This window comes from Chenopodium album, chromosome 6 (genome assembly GCF_948465745.1).
Source record: "Chenopodium album chromosome 6, dcCheAlbu1.1, whole genome shotgun sequence".
NCBI lineage: Eukaryota > Viridiplantae > Streptophyta > Magnoliopsida > Caryophyllales > Amaranthaceae > Chenopodium > Chenopodium album.
In genome coordinates, this window is record NC_137839.1 from 74,805,583 (window position 1) to 74,826,069 (window position 20,487).

General features: G+C 31.9%; 1 protein-coding gene across 2 annotated transcripts; it reads left to right on the forward strand.

Annotated features, from left to right (window-relative positions):
- Positions 1-10,357: 10,357 nt before the first annotated feature.
- On the forward strand, positions 10,358-16,032 carry LOC145635289 (F-box/LRR-repeat protein 25-like). 2 transcript variants are annotated; one of them, XM_081686574.1, is made up of 3 exons: positions 10,358-11,409; positions 12,148-12,318; positions 15,840-16,032. In XM_081686574.1, exons 1-3 carry the CDS (start codon positions 10,411-10,413, stop codon positions 15,891-15,893), a joined length of 1,224 nt encoding a protein of 407 aa, XP_081542700.1. In that variant the 5' UTR covers positions 10,358-10,410; the 3' UTR covers positions 15,894-16,032. The 2 variants fall into 2 exon arrangements, with proteins under 2 accessions (XP_081542700.1, XP_081542699.1); XM_081686573.1 differs by lacking the exon at positions 15,840-16,032 and adding an exon at positions 13,764-14,345.
- Positions 16,033-20,487: the final 4,455 nt, after the last annotated feature.

Sequence of the window (20,487 nt, forward strand, 5' to 3'; positions counted from 1 at the left end):
CGACTGGACAAAGATCGGTCGCAAATCTGATAAATTGCGACGGTCTAAAGCGATTGCTAAAGTATTAAAAAAAAAATTAATGCACCTCACTGCCTGTACCGCCCAACCATGCCCACAACCACTTCCCACTAGAAACCCACCTCTACCCCACCGCCCTTTCACCCTAAAAAAACTCTACCCACCACTACCAGCCTAACGTTTAAAAAATAAATAAATAAATAAAACAAATGCACCTGTCTTCCCTGCTAGCCCAGCCCCACATTCACTTCCCACCACAAACCACCATCACCACTGCCCTCTATATCCACCTCCACCGCCGACCCAAATAATTCAAAAAACTAATGCCCACCCCCACCCGCCCACCTAAAACAGCCCTAGACCCGTAACAACCCACAACTATCAATGAAATCCAAAATATACAAAATCATGAATATAAAATTCGAACAAAAAGCATAGCGCAAGAAAATTCAAACAAAAGATCTTGAAATTAGAATACAAAATCAAGAAAATTCAAACAAAAAAATCAACAAAATTCGAACACAACATCGACAAAATTCGAACAAAAAAAATCAAATTTTTTTATAAATATAAACATAAATATTCGAACAAAAAAGCAAAATAAAACCAGAAAAATCAAAAATAAAGAAAAAACAAACAAAATGTACAGAAAACTCAACATACCTTTCCTTGTAATTCTTCCTCTTTGTGTTTATATGGTCAAATTTGACCATAAAAACTCCAGATCTGGAATTTTTATGGTCGAATTTGACCATGAACACCACATTCACTTATTGCTCAAGCCCTTAGACCAAAAGCCGAAGAGGGAGGAAAATAAGGAGAAAAGAAGCGTGAAGGTGAGCGCCGAGCTCGGCCTTCATAGTTTAGAGGGAGGAGAGGCGTTGAGAAATGAAAGCTAAGAGAAAAAGTGAAATTGGAGTTTGAGAAAGGAAAGAGAAAGGAGGAGGAAGTAAGAAGAGCAGCATGAGAACTGAGAAAGGAGGAGAGAGAAAGATGGAGGAAGTAAGGAGGAGAGAGAAAGGAAAGAGGAGCAGCGTGAGAAAATAGGGTTTAGGTGAGTTGGGCACTTAGGCTCCCTCTTTTATACTCGAATTTTTTCAATTAATAAATCCATGCAAACTGCGACGGCTTTACGCGATCGCAAAACCACGACCGTTACGTTTCTACTGCCGGTCGCAAGTTGTACAATTTGCGACCGCTAAAAGTGGTCGCAATAGGATTAATTTTATTTCAATTTATTTTAGACAAGTATAATATTAAAAAAAATATATATTAAAATACCTTTGTGACTGTTTGATAGCCCAAAAACGGTTGCAAATCTGCGCCCGCTCAAAAAACGGTCGTAATATTATGACTGCATAAAATTGGTCGCATATTTCATACTTTGCGACCATTTCATTAACGGTCGTAAAAAAAAACGGTCGCAATTTAACATATTTCTTGTAGTGGAATATGCTAAAATGGCAGTGTGTGACATTGCAGCAAAAACTTACTATAGTATGTAATCGATAGCTCGAGACTCCTAAATAATATAAACACCTAACAATATGGTGTCTATAATCTAGCCCAACCAGTGGAATAATTATTAGTATAAGTGTTTGTTCCTTTAGCAAATATAGCTACAAAAACAAGTTAATTGCAACGATAGTTAATCATGAATCGCGTGACCTAATTTGAGCCTACTCAAATTAGTGTTATATTTGCGTGTTTAAGTCTTGTGTGAAATTGTATCACTATAAGTCTATATATAAGATTCTAAGCTAAAAATTTCAATTAAAAGTTTCTTAAAATAAATTTAAAAAGTGATTTTGTCTATGTAAATATTTTTGGAAAAGAATTTATTAACCATTTCAATAATGGTATTTTCGTCGTTAAGTGTTTTCCTTATGAATTCGACATACCTAATTAAACTTTTACAACATTAATTATGTCTCGCGCACTGCTAAGCTCAATACCTGGAGATCTAATTAACCTAACTAGATTCGCCCTCCATTCTGTAATGATTATTTCATTTTTCCTTTATTGATCATTTTTAATCTAAGTCATTTTCAGGAACATATTTAATCATGTATCAATATTTTTGAAACATAATATTTTTAAACCAACATATCCAGATAAAATTTACAAATCTCACAAGAATACATTTTCTTTAAACATTCCTTCTATTCAAATGAAATGTTAGAAATGAGATAATCACAAAAGAACAAAATGTTAGTAATTAAGAGAAAAGGGTTCAATTCATACAAAGCCACTACATGGGATAATTGGATATGCAAGTGTATTTTAGTCGTTAAAATGTGTAATCGCCACCGGAAAGATCAATAGACAAAAAATTTCATAAAATAAAAATCAATTACTTGAAATAAATCCAGAAATAAATAATTATATAATTTATTTTATGTCTATACCATCAATCAATTACTACATATTTAATTGATATTGATTATATATTAGTAAAACTGATACGGAGTATTGTCTTACACTTTGCATTAGTGTTGACGCTCATATATCAACGAAGAAATACAGTTAGTCGAACTCAACGATCTACCTTTATCCTTTCGTATTTACAAATTAATATATTTATTTTCATATATTATTCTATTCTATCAACGAAGTAAATATAAGTGACAAAATCGAAAAAAATAGTTAAAATAAATAATTCCTTAACCTATAGCACACATTGTGTGCATTGCTTATAAACCATTGTGCCCATACATGTCAAAAATTGAATTGGGTCACTTTGGATTAGCCTAATCCGGGTCGGTTTTTGACACCTCATGACCCAAGTGTGAACCCTAGCAACTTGGTATATAAGGTCATTTTATTACATGTGGCTGTCTATTAGGTTTTTACATTTCATCTCATTCTTACAAGCAGACAAGAGAGAGAAGCGACAACCAGTAAAGCACTCTCAATTGTCAATTGATCACCTCTCTAAACGGTAATTTCACTCCATTTCTTTTTGTTTATTCTATAATTTCTGATGTTGACTTCCTTTATTTATTCAAGATTCAATCTTTTTTATTTCCACTGTTAATATAAGTGCGGAAATTTAGGGGCTTTTTAATATATTGTCAAATTTCATTGAATTTTGTCAATTTTACCTCATTTTAATTTATGGATCAACGGTAAACAACATAATTAAATGAATTTTGAGAATTCCAATCTTTGTTGTTTGATTAATTCGATTTTGATGTAATTTTTGTAAAAAAAACTGAAACCCTAAAAAATGACGTGCATGTGTTGATGTGTACGGCTTATAAAAATTAGGGTTTTACTGCAATTTTTGGTTATGGTTTCTTATCTGATCTATAGGTGTCAATTTTCAATCGAGTCATGTAGATGTAATTTATTGATTTATTTATTAACTTTTTTTTTTTTTTTTTATATCTTGATCAAGCAGGGTAATTTTATTTGTTGATTGTAAGGTATGACTTCTCTCGTTGACTCATTCGTCATTTCAAGTTATCTGCTAGTTGTTTGTTTGTGGTTTTGATAAAATATGTCAATTGATCTGTAGTCTGTAGCTGTGATTTGTCTCACCATTTTTATTCAAGTATAGATGAATAAAGTATTCGTTTTGGTATTAATTAATGAATTGATTTTGCTATAAAAATAAAGTAGTCATCTTTGTCATGGCCGATGTTAGATGAATTGTAATTCTACAGAATTGAACGACTTTAATTATACATGATTTGGTAAGTGTTCAAGTGTGCTTGATTTGTTTGGATAAAATCAAGTTATATAAGGATGTGGTTTTGATTGCTATAATTGTGACAAATAAATGAATATCAATAATGAAATTCAATGGCCTCATAAATTATATTAGATTTTAATAAAACATTAATATTTATATACGGAGTATTCCGTATTAAAAAAGAGAAATAAAAAAAAAAAAAGCATATAAGGAGTATTCGAATAAATGAATATCAATAATGAAATTCAATGGCCTCATAAATTATATTAGATTTTAATTTTAATAAAACATTAATATGTATATACGGAGTATTAAAAAAGAGAATTGAAAAAAAAATAAAATAAATAAAGCATATACGGAGTATTCGAGCTTTTTTTTTTTTTTTTTTTTATATAAGATAATCAACCTCGAATCTTCGATGAATTTGCTTATATTCTTTGTTATCTGTATGGCGTATATAAATTAGGGGTTTACTGCAATTTTTGGTTATGGCTACTTATTTGTTCTCTAGATCAATTTTCAGTCGAGTTATTTAAATGTAGTTTATTAATTGATTTTTTTTTTAATTTTGATCTAGGGTAATTTCATTTGTGAATTGTAAGGTATGACTTCTCTCATTTGTTTCGAGTTATCTACTAGTTGTTTGTTTGTGTGTGGTTTACGTCACCATTTTTTTTAGTATAGTTGAACTAATAAAGTATTCGTTTTTGTGTTAATGAATTGATTTTGCTATAAAAATAAAAACAAAGTACTTGTCTTTGTCATGGTTGATGTTAGATTAATTTTAATTTTACATAGTTGAACAACGTTAATTTTACATAATCTCATAAGTATTCCAGTTTGTTATAATTGACAAAAGCAATTTATACAAGGATGTGGTTTTGATTGCTATAATTGCGACAAATAAATAAATGAATATCATTATTAACGTAATTCAATGGCCTCATAAATTATATTAGATGTTAACTAAACATTGATGTATAAAATAGAAAAAGAAAAAGAAAAAGAAGCATATATATGTTAATTGCCGAGTTTCGTTATATTTTTTTTTTTTTTTTGATATAAGATAATCAACCTCGAATCCTCGATGAATTTATTTATATTCTATGTTAATCGTTGTTATATATAGATAGATCACCTCTAGTTGCATAAACTACGCTTGATTATAATATAACTGATTTTGGCCATGTTTGGTAATTAGCTATTAGCCGTTGATATAGTTGATTGTATTAACTGATTTGACTAACTAAATTATTTTTCTTGTTGAATATCTTTATCATAAGGCGAACACTACTCTATTTGATCATGAATTCAGACAGTGATATGACTATGAGCGACTGGGAAAATGCTGGAGAAAGCGAGGATTGGGAGTTAGAAGGAAGCGAGGATTTGGAGGAAGAAGGAAGCGAGGATATGGAGGTAGAAAGCAGCGAGATGGAGGAAGAGGAGGAGGAGGAAGAGTGCGCGAAGGGAAAGGAGAAAGTAGAAAGCAGCGAGGAGGAGGAAGATGAGGAAATGGAGGGAGAGTGCTCGAAGGGAAAGGAGAAAGTAGAAGGAAAAGATCGTATTAGTGAACTACCAGATGCATTAGTTGAAGACATACTATCATATATGCCAATGATGGATGCTATAAAAACAAGCATACTGTCAGAGAGGTGGCGATGGTCTTGGGCCTCCACCACCAAAATTGAATTCCTGTTCGAGGAGTTCAATGACACTCTGGATATGTTTAGCGAGTTTATAACATCAACAATGATGCTCAACAGGTCTAGTACAATCCATAAGTTTGTCTTGAGATCATATTTTGATGCATTTATGTCTCCAGCAATCAACTTCTGTCTCCGTCAATTGGTGCGTAAGCGTGTCGAGGAGCTTTGCTTGGATTTGGATTTTTGTTCTGAGCCTCCTCTTGCATACTGGCTCACGCCAGAAATTTACTATTGTGAATCGGTCAAAAAACTGAGCTTCACTTGTTGCCAGGTCTCTCCTATGGTTGCCGTCAATTGGAGATCACTCCAAGATCTTTCTATTGAAAATGCTTTTATCGATAATCAAACGATTCAAATGATTCTTGGCGGCAGTCCACATCTGGAATCGCTGTTATTAAGAAATTGTGGAGGGTTTAACCATATCGACTCAACTACTCTGACAAGACTCGTAATAGGTTGTTATGGAAATGAACCTGATTCGAATTCATGCCTAGAGATTAATGCTCCCAATCTTCATTCATTGGAGCTTACTGGTTGTATGAGGATTAAGCTGCAAAGTTTGAGGAATTTATTATCGGCCTTGTTGACTGTCAGTCTTTCATTCTCACTGGACGACGATGATATTAATCCTGATACAGCCATTGATAATAATGTTAATGTAGACGGTATCTATCAAGACATGGTGACCGGTCTTCTAAACATAATTCGTCCTGTCATGTATCTTACACTTGGAACATGGCTAATTCAGGTTAGTCTACCAACCTTATATTAGATCAAAATTGGAATCAATATGTAATACTAATTTATTTTTTTATTTTTTTTTTTTTGAATGTTTTCAGGCTCTCTCAGCATTTGAATTACAGAAATTTCCTCCGCCATTTTTACAGTGTAAGCACTTGACATTAGATATCGATTTATATGAAGAGGAATTTCCGGGGATTAATAGTCTGTTGCGATCTTCACCCAACTTAGAGAAGCTTGTTGTAGATTTGTCTTGCTATCATGATAATGAGGTAAATACTGAATTTTCCTATCTTTTTTCTGATTGTTTCGTTCTTTATTTACTCGCGTATTTCTTCTTTTGGAAGTGCCATACATTTAATTTAATACTCGTACAAGTACATGATAGTCTAATCTATATGGTATAACATTAAAAGTTGGTGATATATGTGGACTTGTTTTTATTATGCAGGAATATGAAGGAGGTCCAGGGGAGATATGGAATTTCGATGCCAATAACTACTGGGAATCGAAGAAACTGCTATCGAAGTGTCTGAAGACTGTTGAGTTTATTGGCTATAATGAAAATGTGCCTGAATTTGCAAAGTTTTTGTTACAACAGGCCAAAGGCTTGGAGACGATGACCTTCTCTAAATCTAAGGGAAATAATGATGATGATAGGCAGAGACCAGATTCTGGCCAAGGCGAAGATTTCTCTGGAATAATCAGTGACTTGCTGAGCTTTCCGCGGTCCTCACCTCATGCCAGAATCCTTATCGAGTGATGACTCTCTCTGTGTTGGTGGCTGTAGACCTGTTGTTGGGGTAATAAGTATCATTTATTTGTTGAACTTTTTTTCATACAACTTTGTTTAATGTTTGAAACTTTTATGTAGTCAAGGAGCATTGCATTTATGCTGGATTCTATGAATGCTCATATTTGTGTATCCTCTTTACATGTGATATTCATGTTGTTGGGGTTACATGTTGAATTTATTCGAATCTTAATTGACAATTTGTGTCAATTATATATGATGAATTTCATCTTATTTATGACTTTTGCTGGTTTTTAGTTTATCATTACTTGGGTATGCCTCTCAGCTAGAGTAATCTTGTTGCTTGTCGAAAGCTATATTCCTTGCTGTAAAATCTTTTTAATGCTTGTGTGTTTTTTAAAATTGCGATGAATTATATTTTTGTAAAATTGACTTTAATTTAGGCCCTGTTTGGTTTGATGTAAAATGTTTTCATGGAAAATGAATTTTCCATTTTTTCCCATTTTCCTTTGTTTGGTTTGTTAAGGAGTGGAAAACAATTTTTCAAGGGTGGAAAATTTCATCATTAATGATGGAAAACATTTTCCTTCCAAAAACAAGGGAAGCCACATTTTGCTCTCTCCTCCTTACCTCTTTTTTTACTTCCCTCTCATTCATCCTTACATTTCCACTCTTATTTTTTATTTTTCTTGGACTTTTCTTGTATGCAACCAAACAAAGGAAAACTAATTTGCAATTGTGTTTTTCCTTGAAAATATGTTTTCCATGAAAACTAATTTTCCATTGAAAATGTTTTACATTAAACCAAACGGGGCCTTAATTAGCTTTGAGTATTCCAAGTTTACATGAATAACACAAAGGCCACCACCATTATCAAACGACTAAATTCTCACATATTAAGCATATCGAAGATTTAAAATCCTATCGTAGGCCTCTTCTCTACAATCACTACTTAATGCTATACTCGATGACCAAATTTGTTCGATATATAATTTCATGGAGTTAGATACACTGATTAGGAATTAGTAGTGTATACTGTATAGTAGCAGTTAGATATAATATAATCTCTCAAACTATCATAATTTGCTTGGTAGTGTAGTCCTCTATATATATCGAATGAAGTATTGTACTTTGTATTTAAAGATTGCGCAGGTTTTGATTGCAATCACATTGTCTGATAATAGGAAATTTCGCAATTGAATTGGTTATTCTTTTAACTAAAAATTTGGGTGATTATGCCTCTGTATGAGGCATTCCGTTTCGCAACTCTCGGTGTTGTGAGAAATGGAGATCGATAGACCTAAAGATGATATTTCAAGCATCAATAATTTATGTACATTATCATTGGAATAGATTGAGGAAGTATAGATCTACTGTTGTGAGACAAACTAAATTGTCTCAGAACATAAAAAATTATAACAAATAGGTAGAGTGAGAAAGGAAGAGAGAGATAGAGAGAGTGAAAAAAGGGGTAAAAGGGGGCTCACCTTTTATCAAAAAGGTTTCACGTGCAAAAAAAAAGACAAAAAACAATTTGGACCACAACTATTGAGATCATATTTTGTACCACTGAGTATTTTTGTAGGTACCACTGAAATTATATTGTGTATCACTGAGAGTGTATTTTGTACCAGTGAATCTCTAATGGTATTATTTAACAGTCTAATGAGACATTTGAACCATTTTTGATATACCATTGAAATTTTATTTTGTACCACTAGGTGTGTATTTTGTATCACTGAATCTATAAAGGCAAAATTTAAATCTCATATAAAATGACCAACATACCCCTGTGAGACACTTCTATATGTCTCTCAACCCTCCGTTTGGAATGCCTCCAATCTCTTACAAATTTATGTACATATTCATTACAGTTACTACATTGCTTACTAGTATCACCTACTTGTATTATCAAACGAAATTTGAGACAATAATAAAGACATTAAAGTGTATATGTTACTATGTTAGTCCAGAATACCAGAACGAACCACATAATTTCTTTTACGATTGCAGCCTTTCTCTTAATGCACTTGAGAGGCTGTTGCCAATTCTCGCATGTAATTATAACAACGAAGCCTTAGTTTTAAAATGATTTGGGTTGGTTAACATGAATCATCAATTTATTCTCGCATGAAATTCCCAACAAGCTAAGCTAAGTTATTCCTCTTTGACATGCACCTCATGTATAACAGTTTCCATCATTCTCAGTACTTAGCTTGCTGGTGGCATATTTCCGACCATAGGAGCTGTATGCAATAAGCTAAGCAACAAGGTATCATTTCTCCTTTTTCTAATCTAGTAACAAGTTAACAACTAACAACTAATGAGCATATGCATCTTGTTTTATTTCCGCTCATAGGGCCTGTTCATATTTACTGAACTGAGCTGAACTGAACTGAACTGATTGGAGCTGAACTGAACTGATTGGAACTGAACTGAACTGAACTGAACTGAACTAAGCTGAAATGAATATTTTATGAGAGAGGGAAATTAAGAGCTGAACTGAACTGAACTGATTGGAGCTGAACTGAACAGAACTGAACTGAAAATAAGTAAATATGAACAGGCCCATAGTCATTACATGCAGTTCGTTCATAAAATACATTAATACTTTCTCCGTTTTCTTTTACTTTCAACACAATCTTTAGGCGACGATTAGTGAAGGTAAACGAATTAGGATAAGAAGAAGTATAATAATTATTTTGATTAATTTATTTATTTGGTCGTTTATATTATGTAATCTCAACCTCAAAGTACGTACTACAAGGCTTTGTTGCAAGTATTAAAAACGAAAAAAGATTTTACATAAATAATAAATGTAATTTAAATATATTACTCCTTTATATCGACGTGGACTGTGAGTTGATTAAATGTTCAACCTAAAAATCTTATGCAATATATACTATAGTGATTGATTGCCGATCTTACTCTTCTTAATTATCACAAAGTATATGCAAACCAATAGATTCCTTCATAAAAGTAATAAATATATATAGGTATTTTTGGAATCAAAATCAATATGTATATATACGGAAGAATCAAAACTTATTTTAAGATACTATGTAAAAATAGTGAGAGTGAGGAATAAACTCAGATGGTTAAAGATTTCCTTTTGATTGCTTAACTTGTTTTAAACCTATATAAAAAAAAAATGACAAATTTGCATGAAGTAATCATTCAATTGACTTAATTAGAAGACATTGACTTGTCTTATAAAAAGTATTTCGTCCGTTCCATAATATAGTTCTCGTTTTTCATTTTTGGACACCCAAAATGTTATTTTATTTCTATTTTTAAATAATACTCCGTATATATAGACTATTATATCCTCATTTTTTTAACTTTAGAATACCCTTCCTCACTTTTTAATTTACTCTTAAATTTTACACATTTCATGTACTTCCTCACTCTGACTTTTGACTATGAAGTATACTTTTTACCTTAATAAAGAATACAACCAATTCCGGCGGACCACTTAACTGGTTTTCAAAATGGAAGGCAACAACTCAATTTCCGGCGACTCACACGGCGGCGATTCAACCTCACGCGCCAAACGACTCAAACCAACTCGTGATCGACTCAGCGATTTACCCGATTTAGCACTCACTCACATTCTCTCTCACTTGTACATCGAAGAAGCAGCAAGAACTGCCATTTTATCGAAACGTTTCAACTCAATCTGGAACTCAGTTCCCGTACTCAATTTTTCCGACGATAATTCCGGCAAAGTTGGTGAATTCTTCATCAGTTTTGTTGATATTGCACTTAAGCTGCATTGTCGCCGGGAAATCGAGAGATTTTCCGTCCAATTTGGGTATGATTTCATGTTTTCCAGCCCTGTTGATGATTGGATTGAATTTGCTGTTAAAAAGCAGGTTAAATTTCTGTATTTGGATTTAATTGAGAAGTGTGGTAAAAATCGGGTTCGATTTCCGATTATTGAGTATAAATTGCCAGAATTTCTGTACAATAATCAGAATTTGGTTGAATTGGTTACTAATGCTTGTAAATTTTCTACTGTGTGGTTGATTAATTGGAGTTCATTGAAGTTATTGAGTGTAACGAGAACAAAGATGGATGAGGAATTGATTTCTAGGGTTTTGAGTGGGTGTCCTGTGTTGGAGACATTGGAATTGAGGGAGTGGATTGGTTTTGATAAGCTGAAGATTGAATCAGGTAGTTTGAGGGTGTTGAAGATTGTTGAGGAGAAACAACCGAGCTATTTTGTACACCCCGAAGATAATTGCTTCTTGGAGGTTTCGGGTCCGAATCTTGTGTCCTTGGAAGTTTCGGGTTCTTTGTATAGGACCAGACTTCGGTTGAGTGATGTAGGGTGTTTGTCTAATGCTACGATGAATTTCGAGATTAAGCCTCAGAACCATGGTCCTAAAAATTCTCGGTATGTTGTGAGGGATCAAGATATTATAAGGGAAGTTCTTGAGAGTCTTTGCTTTGTAAAGGCATTGACGATTGGCAGATGGTGCATTAAGGTATCATCCTTTCTGTCATGCTTCTCTTAGCATTATTGGTAGATGTTTTCATAGCTTCAAACCATTTATGTTTAAGTAGTATTGATTCTACTAGTAGGAAATATTTCTGTATCAATATTTTTTTGGGTGCTTAGAGAGCCACAAGGGCAAGGTGAGAATCAATCCCATGATCTCCTGAAACCGGGAGGGAAGCTCTAACCACTTGAGCTATTCCTCACTCTCATTTCTGTATCAATATTGGCTCTTATTGACAATAAGATGTTCCCTGAAGATGGTATGGTGAAGTGTGTTAGGCATGGAATGCTAACCTCCTGATTGCTGGACTATGAAACATGATGTAACTTTTCTACTACGTATAATGAACTTGTAATATATGTCATCTTGAAGTGTAGGAAGTAATTACTACAGAATGCCTTTTTCTGAACTTTATAGAAGAACATCAGGCGTTTGAAATACAGTATGCATATGTTTTATTCACTTTGATAAGCATGTACTGTTCTTCCTCCCTTTTTTACTTTCCGGACAAAAATCCTTTCCTCTTACAGTAAATGAATAATATTGCAACTAAAATATTTGTATGAAAAGATAAAATGAAACCCAGAGCAATGTCCTGTTTTTTCAGGGTTTTATGACTTTATCTCCATTGGTGTGTATGTTCTCTTTCTTGGTGGCTTGCATTTGCTATTATAACCAAATGCTGATTATATTAACTGATTCTTGGTTTACTGTATGTACTAGGCTGTATCTACATGTGAGGCTTACAACCTATCATTTCCTTGGTCCGAACGACGAAGTTTAACTCTGTGCATACCTATGCTCCAATGGGATCATTTTGGAGTAGCAAGCCTACTACACAGTTCTCCTTGTTTGGAGACTTTAGCCATCAGACTCTCTTATTGTTCTGATACGGTAAGCTTCTTGTACCGTCTATTGTTTCTTTAATTTTACTGAGAAGTGTTCACCTGCTTCTGTAAGTTCTTAGGCAATAACCCCACTTCTTAAGCTAAGAGCTCTATAGTATCTCGAGTCAATTATATGCTGAAATGTTTTGTAAGACAAAGCATAAACTATTGTAAGACCAAAATTAGAAGCTCATATATGTACAGAATTGGGTAAAAACCAAATCAACCAAATATTTAATGAGCTTGTCAGGCTACCATGGATTCACAGATACCTTGGAGTAGGGTTCCACTTTTAGGAAGGGTTAGAACAGGAAAGGTAAGGATCACACATCTTGTGAAACTGTCTCAGACTATTAATTTTCATGCATTTCATTAGCACTTGCTGCACAACCTTCTCTCGTACACTATAGCATTATATTCCATATGTATTATATGTTGCCATTTTTGATGCTTGGAAGATGTGGGTATTTTGTTTTACTCTGCAGTCTGCATCCAAAATATTGCTTGTTTACCATGAGACTAAATGAGGAACCTCCGTAGAGGTAACACCTTTTTTTAAATATAATTTATTTATGTTGTCCATTTCTTTCGTTTATTCTTTTGCCATCAAAAGTAAGGTGACTTAGATAAAGTGCTAATGGTGAAAACATCCCTTGAGCTGGCCACTAAGGGTTGTAAGGCCCTATTTGAAATTTCCACACTTTCCAGAGCTCTTGTCTGTAGAAGTTTTCTGCACGTTTCTTCCATGAACTTGAAGACAAAAAAAAAAAATATATATATATATAAAAAAAAAAAAGAAAGAAAATGCTGAAAGGGAAATATCCCACATGAATAGCCATGAAACTGACAGATATTTTGCTTCATATTCTCCTCCACACCTCCAAAATACAATCTGCCTTTACTAAAATTTTCAAAACCATGCTTTATTTGGGCTGACTTCACCTTTTGCAGACAATCTTCTGGAAAGTTGAGGTGTTTTGATTTTTTAACTTTTCATGGTAAAGATTGTTCGAATGCATTTGAATAACACAAATATTGCATTACCCAACCATGAACTCATATCTGCTTTGACCTTTTTTTGTTCATTTGTCCAAGTTTCAAACCCTTGGCAATCAATTGGAAAGAGGAAAGTGGATTGCATCCATATAATCCAATAATCCATTGATAAAGTTTGCTATTCCAAATTCAAAGTTGTTTCCTCAAAGCATGGAAAAAGTGATTTAGTTACTGTAACTTTGTGATGCCAGAATGGCTATGTTGTGATTGTGTTATGATGGTTTCATTATGTGAGCCAAATACTGCAGTAATCCACTAGTGCAAGTAGAAGAATGTATAGCAGTAAGCTTTTTTTTCTTGGAATTGGACTCCTTTAGTTACCTAAGTAGGTTGACTCAGTTACCTTGGGACTTTCTATTTTGGCTAAGACCCTAATGCCATGGGTGTTAATTGCAGTGTGCTTTGGAGCATCCCTTTTCTAACAGTTGTGACGAGGGATACTATTGGAAGTCATGGAGTACGATTTCCAAATGTCCCCTTCAGCATCTTAAGACAGTCAAGGTCACTGGTTTCCGTGAATCATGCACATCAATGAAGCCCCTGTTTCAGTTTCTGGAGTTTTTGCTTCGAAACTCTAGTGCTCTTCTAGAGATTGCTATTCAAGCGTCAAGATATGTGACACAGGGGACAATAGATGAGGCTTTAAAGCTTCTTGATGTTCCTACAGCCTCCCCCGATGTGGTAGTGCAGTACGAACCCTCTCATCTCTGGGTGGATCCCTTCAACGTGCACCATAAGTCAGCTCTTGTATGATTCAGTTGCCCTAAAGACGTGGAATCTGGCATGTTAATTTAGAACTTAAAAGTGTATTTAAATTAGGCTTCATAAATTAATCGTCCACAACTTTTTAGAATATCCTTGCCTAGCTTAACTTCTATTGTATTTTTAGTAGAAAATCTAGCTCATAGCTTTTTTTCAATGTAAAGCATGGAAGAGCATGACTACGTTGTCTAAATGGAACGTATAGTCGGTATGAGCAACTAGGTACTCTTTCTAGTAGAAAATCTAGCTCATAGCTTTTTTTCAATTCATATCAGGACCAGGCAGACGGGTTTTTACCAGTCCAAGGCTAACAGGGCTAACTACTGAACAGTGGCACTGGGTCTTCTCTCTACCCCCTTTTAACACGCGAACACTAAACCCTCTCACTCAGCTCTCGCCGTGTCACTGTTAAACATTGTCATCAATCGTTCGTTCTAACAGTCTCACAGCCCAAATAGATTTCTTTTCCGATCAATAAAGCAACCTATCAGAAATTTCACACAACATTACATTCGACTGCCAATAAATCTGGTTTTAACCTGCACTCTATATGTTAACATTTAATGGACTGCCTTGTTTAATCAAAGGTCAGCATTGCATCATGTTGAGCGAGGTAGCAACTTTATTTTCAAATTAAACAAAGAAACTTTTAGTCGTTTGGATATGTTAGTTTAAGAGCTAATTAAAACTAAAATTATATGGTTGTATTTGTATAATTATTCTTGTTTTAAGCAAAATAATTAAGTGAATAATTGCTGAAATATCTAGTTGTTGACTTAATAAACAAATACACAACTTCCCGTGCTTTCCATTGACCCAATTATAGCGGAATGAGGGAGTATTATATTTTGTTCATGTGAAATTGAAGTGAATAATTGCTAACTGAATAGTATAAATAATAGAGGACACTAGGAGTTCTAATCTCATTTCATCTTCCAAAAATATCAATTATAGTTGGATAAACAAAATTAACTTCTATGGAGAAGCTTTCTGTTTCAACTATTTCTAAGCTGGCTTTGCTCTTAGTATTTCTGGTGCTGATTACGTCAGGTATCGTTTTCAAATTTTAGTTTTCATTTAACTTACTACTTCCTCCGTTTCTTTGATTAGTTACATACATAACTACCACCTTAATAAATTAATCTGTAAAAATAAAAAATAGTCCGATTTTGTTAGGTTTATTGTTGTTACTCTAACTAACTAACATGCACATCGTATATCAATCAGTATTTTATTTTTAAAACTATAAATATAGCTGTGAGCTGTGGAGATAGCTGTTAGCTGTCAACAAGCTGTTAGCTGTGAAAAAAGATAATTTAGGTATGATTGTTCGGTAAAGTAGTGGTTGACTAGCTGTTACATTTAAGAATCAATATTTTATTTTTAAAACTATACATTAAATTTTCAAAAGCTACTTCAAAAGCTACCTCTAACTTCAAAAGCTAATAATCCTAGCTTTTAATAAAAGCTACCTCCACCACTAAAAGCTACTTGAACCATTACTTTGCCAAACACTCACATTTTTTGTTGAGTAGTGGTCAAACCACTAAAAGCTACCTAAAAGCTACTCAAAAGCTAGCGCCGAACATGCCCTATATAAGCTTTATTGCATGATAATTGTATCGTAATTTTTTTTTTTTTTGAAACCTTGTATCGTTAGTTATTATTGCTTATAAATACATAATCATGTACCAAGTATGGTATATACAGAGCCAACAGTGGGTCAAATTATCAAATGCTCAACAAATGGTTGGCCGTGTCTAATAAACTGGGAATGTTGTTCTAATTACTGCCGCTGGCCTGAAACTGCTGCCGATCTTGGGTGGGCACTCTGCGCGGATAGTCCATGAGAACCGACTCAACGGAGATGTACGGCTCAATATCAGCGGGCTGCAAAGTGATGTACTCCGATCAATCTATGTTGTCTTATGCCAATTATCTATTTTGTATGTTACGGACTTACAAAGTACTCCGTATTATAATGCGTGCATTTCATTTTTTTACTTCCTACGTATACCCTTCCCTTCAAGAAGATGAATATAAAATTATTAATGTTTTATGCTATTTCAAATCGTATTGATGTGCATGTTAATCCTCCAAATTAAATAGAGTTGTAGAAATTATAAAAAGAAGAAGCAACCTGGTTAGTGATGAGATTAGTTTGGTATATGTTCAATATTAACAAAATACTACAGTAACAAATAGTATCATAAAAAAAAGGAAAATTTTAAATTTACCACCCAAAAATATACTTAACTAGATGAAAGCCCGTGCGATGCACGGTTTTTTCATACATTTTTTTTACAGGTGTTTTTTTCATATATAAATCTCAAGAAAAGTTATCTTTTTTAGTTAAACAATACGGAGTATAATTTAATTACTATTGTCTATCAAATAGGATAATTTTTATTATTTTTATGTAAAAATGTGGCTTTATCTGTTGATGTATCTCAAGCAAAAGATAATTTTCTTACTTAAACCATATAATATTTTAATGATAGTAATTTATAATGTGACCTTATCGGTTTATGTTAGTTATGTGGCAATATTAAATCTTATAATACTAAAATAAAATATAATGAATCACTGATTGTGTCCGTTATTGAGTTCTAAACCAAGAATTTTATGTTGTTTTAACTTCTGAAATACGCTTCTTTGCATATAAATATTGTTGGTACTTGGGATTCCCATAAAATTTTATGTTATTTCTAAATTTAAAGTACTGATAAATTATTAGCATTAAATATGATAAATTTTGTTAATATAATATATTTTATTTGTTAATAGAATAAATGATAAATGATAAGCGCATACTTTTTTTTATTTGCAAGATAAAAAATAAAGGATTATTTTTTATTTTAATGATTTATTAGTTTTTTTAGCTAATCCAAAATTGAATTTTTATTTATTTTTATTTTTTTACTATTTTTTTTATAGAACGTAGTTTACATTTTTTTATTAGATTATTTTTAATTTATATTTTTAATATCACTTTTTTATTTTAAAAGAATATCACTTTTCTTATTACATTATTATTTTATCTAATCTAAAATTGAAATTTTTTTATAGTAATTGAACATGATTTTTATTACACTTTTACTTTTTTAACTTGAAATTATCTTTCTTATATAAATTTAATTTTATTACCATCATTATTGTATTTTATAACTTTTCAAATATGATAATTGAACATTTTATTTCTCACAATTTTTAACTTGAATGTAGTTTATGTTTACTATCTTTCAATCTTTCTTTTTTTTTTTTTTTTTGATAAAACTTAAATTTTTTTGTTATAAGTATATACGAAGTATTATTTAATTGATAATTTAAATTCTAATATCAAAATATAACTTGTTCATGAGTTCTTTTTAAATTATTTAATCCTATGTTTTAAAAAAAAAATTTATTTAAATCCTTATATCTAAAGTTGATTTTTAGTTTTCTCCAAAAAAAAATAACATAAGATGATTTTAATTTTTTTTAAAAAAGATAGTTTTCAAAAATAAATCACTATTCATTTATTTATATCAACGTGACAAAATTTTTAAATCTCATTCGTCAGTTTTACTTAGATGGCAAGTGAATTTTAAAATCTAAAATAAAATAGAAATCTAATTTTTAATTGGTCGAAATAAGACCTTTGCTTATGTGGCACGCCAATATTTGATATTAGATTAATCGAATATTTAGATAAAACCATTAATTTTATAAGATAATTTTTATATCCCATGATTTTATATATAAAAAATCACACAAAAAATAATTTTTGTAATTACACATTTAATCATTAAGTATTCCAAATAAACACAATGTAAACAATAATCACAAATATACATTTAAACATGAATTTTAAAAATTAAGCTAAAAATAACCCATTCATTGATGACCTAATAAAACTGACACAAAATTCATTTGATGTTGTTTTGTATTGATATCAAATTTTGTTGATGGAGTATGATGCATCAATTTATAGTGATAAATATCACAAATTTTGATTTAATTATAATTAAAGAATAATTTTTATTTACTATCACAAACACCATAAAAATTTATCTTATAATATTAGATATAAATCCTATATCTAAAGATGATTTTTTTTTAAAGATAATAGTTAGTTTATTAAATAAATTAAATCCTAAAAAATCATTATTAGTTGTTTTTACCTACGTGGCAAAATTCTTAAATCTCATTCGTCACTTTTGTTTAGGTGGCAAGTGAATTTTTTAATTCAAAAATAAAATTGAAATCTAATTTTTAATTGGTCAAAAAGATACCTTTGCTTATGTGGCGCTCCGAATGCTCTCCAAAAATGCCTACTTTATTTATATATATTAGATTTCTAACTTATCACCCAAATTTTTTTTTTATTTTAAATTACTACCCAATAATTTAATTATTCACTCAGATTACCACCCAATTTGAATTTCTGGTGGAATTTAGTCACGTGGGTCCCACTATAGTTACTTCCCTCCAATTTTTTTCTTTATCTTCGACTTCCTTCTCTTTCCTATTCAATTCTCCCAACCAACTTCATTTCTTATTCATTTTTAGCCCTTAATTCACACAAAAACCCCCTTTTCTTCTTAATTCTCAACATATCATCATCACATTGGAACCCTAATTTTGGTTTAAAAAATCTAATTGTTCTGCAAAATATTAATTCGAGGGTAGCTGGGTTTCCTAGAGAAGTTAAATTACGCTGAAGAAAAATCAGCATCTTGGAGGATTTTGTTAGGGACCAGTTGTTTAGGTCAGTCAGAAGGCAATAAAGTACTGCTTAGCCCTAACTAATTCCCCCAATTAAATTGACAACAATTTCCCCCAATTTAATTCATACAAGAGCCCTAATTTTTACAGATTAAAAGGTTACCTAAAGCGAATTGATTTTCTGTCGCCAATTAGGGCTGCTACGTACTGCTGTTACAATTCACCTCCAATTTGTGGAATTTATGAAGAAATTTAACATGGGATGACAATTTTAGTCAGGGGAAGTGTTTTATAGGAAGAATCGGAGAGGGAAAACTGTTAGAAAGAAAAAAATAGCCGTTTATAGCCGTTGACTAGGGCCCACGTGACTAAATTCCACCGGAAATTTAAATTGGGTGGTAATATGAGTGAATAATTAAATTATTGGGTGGTAATTTAAAATAAAAAAAAATTGGGTAGTAAGTTAGAAATTAGGTCTATTTTTGGGTGGTAAATTAAAAAATTTCCTAAAAAAAAGGCTCATTTTTACTGTATGTTGTACCCAATTACTTTGTAATTCTACCATTGATATACAATTCAAAAATGAACTTAGCATCAAATATTATTCGTGGTAGAATGTTGACTTTGCTCTTTGCATTCCTAGTGCTGATTATATAAGGTGATTTTTTCATTCTTCAATTTTTATTCACGCAGAATTTAGTATGGTATTTTGTCACTCTAATTGGTTAATGGAACACGCAAAATAATTACGATCATAACATTGTACTTCCTCCGCTTTTTTTTTTTTTTTTTTTTACTAGACATGTTTCTTTTATCACGCTTACCGATGTAAAACTTTAACGATCAATAACTATAATTTTCCATAAGTATAAATTATAAAAGTTATATATTGTGATAGTACTTATTGAGACGAATTTTAAAAAATCTCACATGAATATATTTTTCCTTGCCTATTATTCACAAAAGTCGGTCAAAGGAGGGAGTGATAAACAGTGTAAAAGTCAAAGCGAGTCAAGTACAACAGAACGGAAGAAGTACGTTTTAGCAATACGATGTACTTTGCATATCAATCTGTATACGAGCATGATCGATATATAATTGTGTCGTTAATTATAAGAACTGACTAATAACTAATTATGTGCGTATGTATATATGTACACTGTACAGCGCCAACACTAGGACAACTGATCAACTGGATAGATTTTATCGGTTCGATCTAGATGTGATCTAAGAAAAATTGGTTCAGTCTTCTAGTTTAATTTTAAATTCACGGCCTTTGCTGCGTCGATGTTGTGTAATTCAGTTTTGGACAATAATTGAATAACAAAATGATAATTTAGGGTTTTTGGTTCAATGCAAACTTAGGATCTAAACAAATTGTTAATCATTTATAGTTTTAAATTGTCTAATTTACACCCAAATTTGACAAGGTTTTCAATTTGGGAAAATTTGTCAAGCTATAAATTTAGGGTTTCATTTTGGAATTCAATCAATAGAATTCAAGCATAAATAATATTTGTGGTTTATTTTTGTTTATTATACATCCAATTTGCATGTAATTCCCTCAAATTTTTGTTTTTCTCTTCAAATTTAAAAACTGACCTAGGTTTTTTTTTTTTTTTTTTTTTTTTTTTTGGCGGGAACTGACCTA

Bases quoted from the DNA above. Each gene is read 5' to 3' on its own strand.
- LOC145635289 (XM_081686573.1), top strand. From the start codon at position 10,411: ATGGAAGGCAACAACTCAATTTCCGGCGACTCACACGGCGGCGATTCA. The intron at 11,410-12,147 runs GTATCATCCTTT...TGTATGTACTAG, and splicing joins TTGGCAGATGGTGCATTAAG to GCTGTATCTACATGTGAGGC. The intron at 12,319-13,763 runs GTAAGCTTCTTG...TGTTAATTGCAG, and splicing joins TCTCTTATTGTTCTGATACG to TGTGCTTTGGAGCATCCCTT.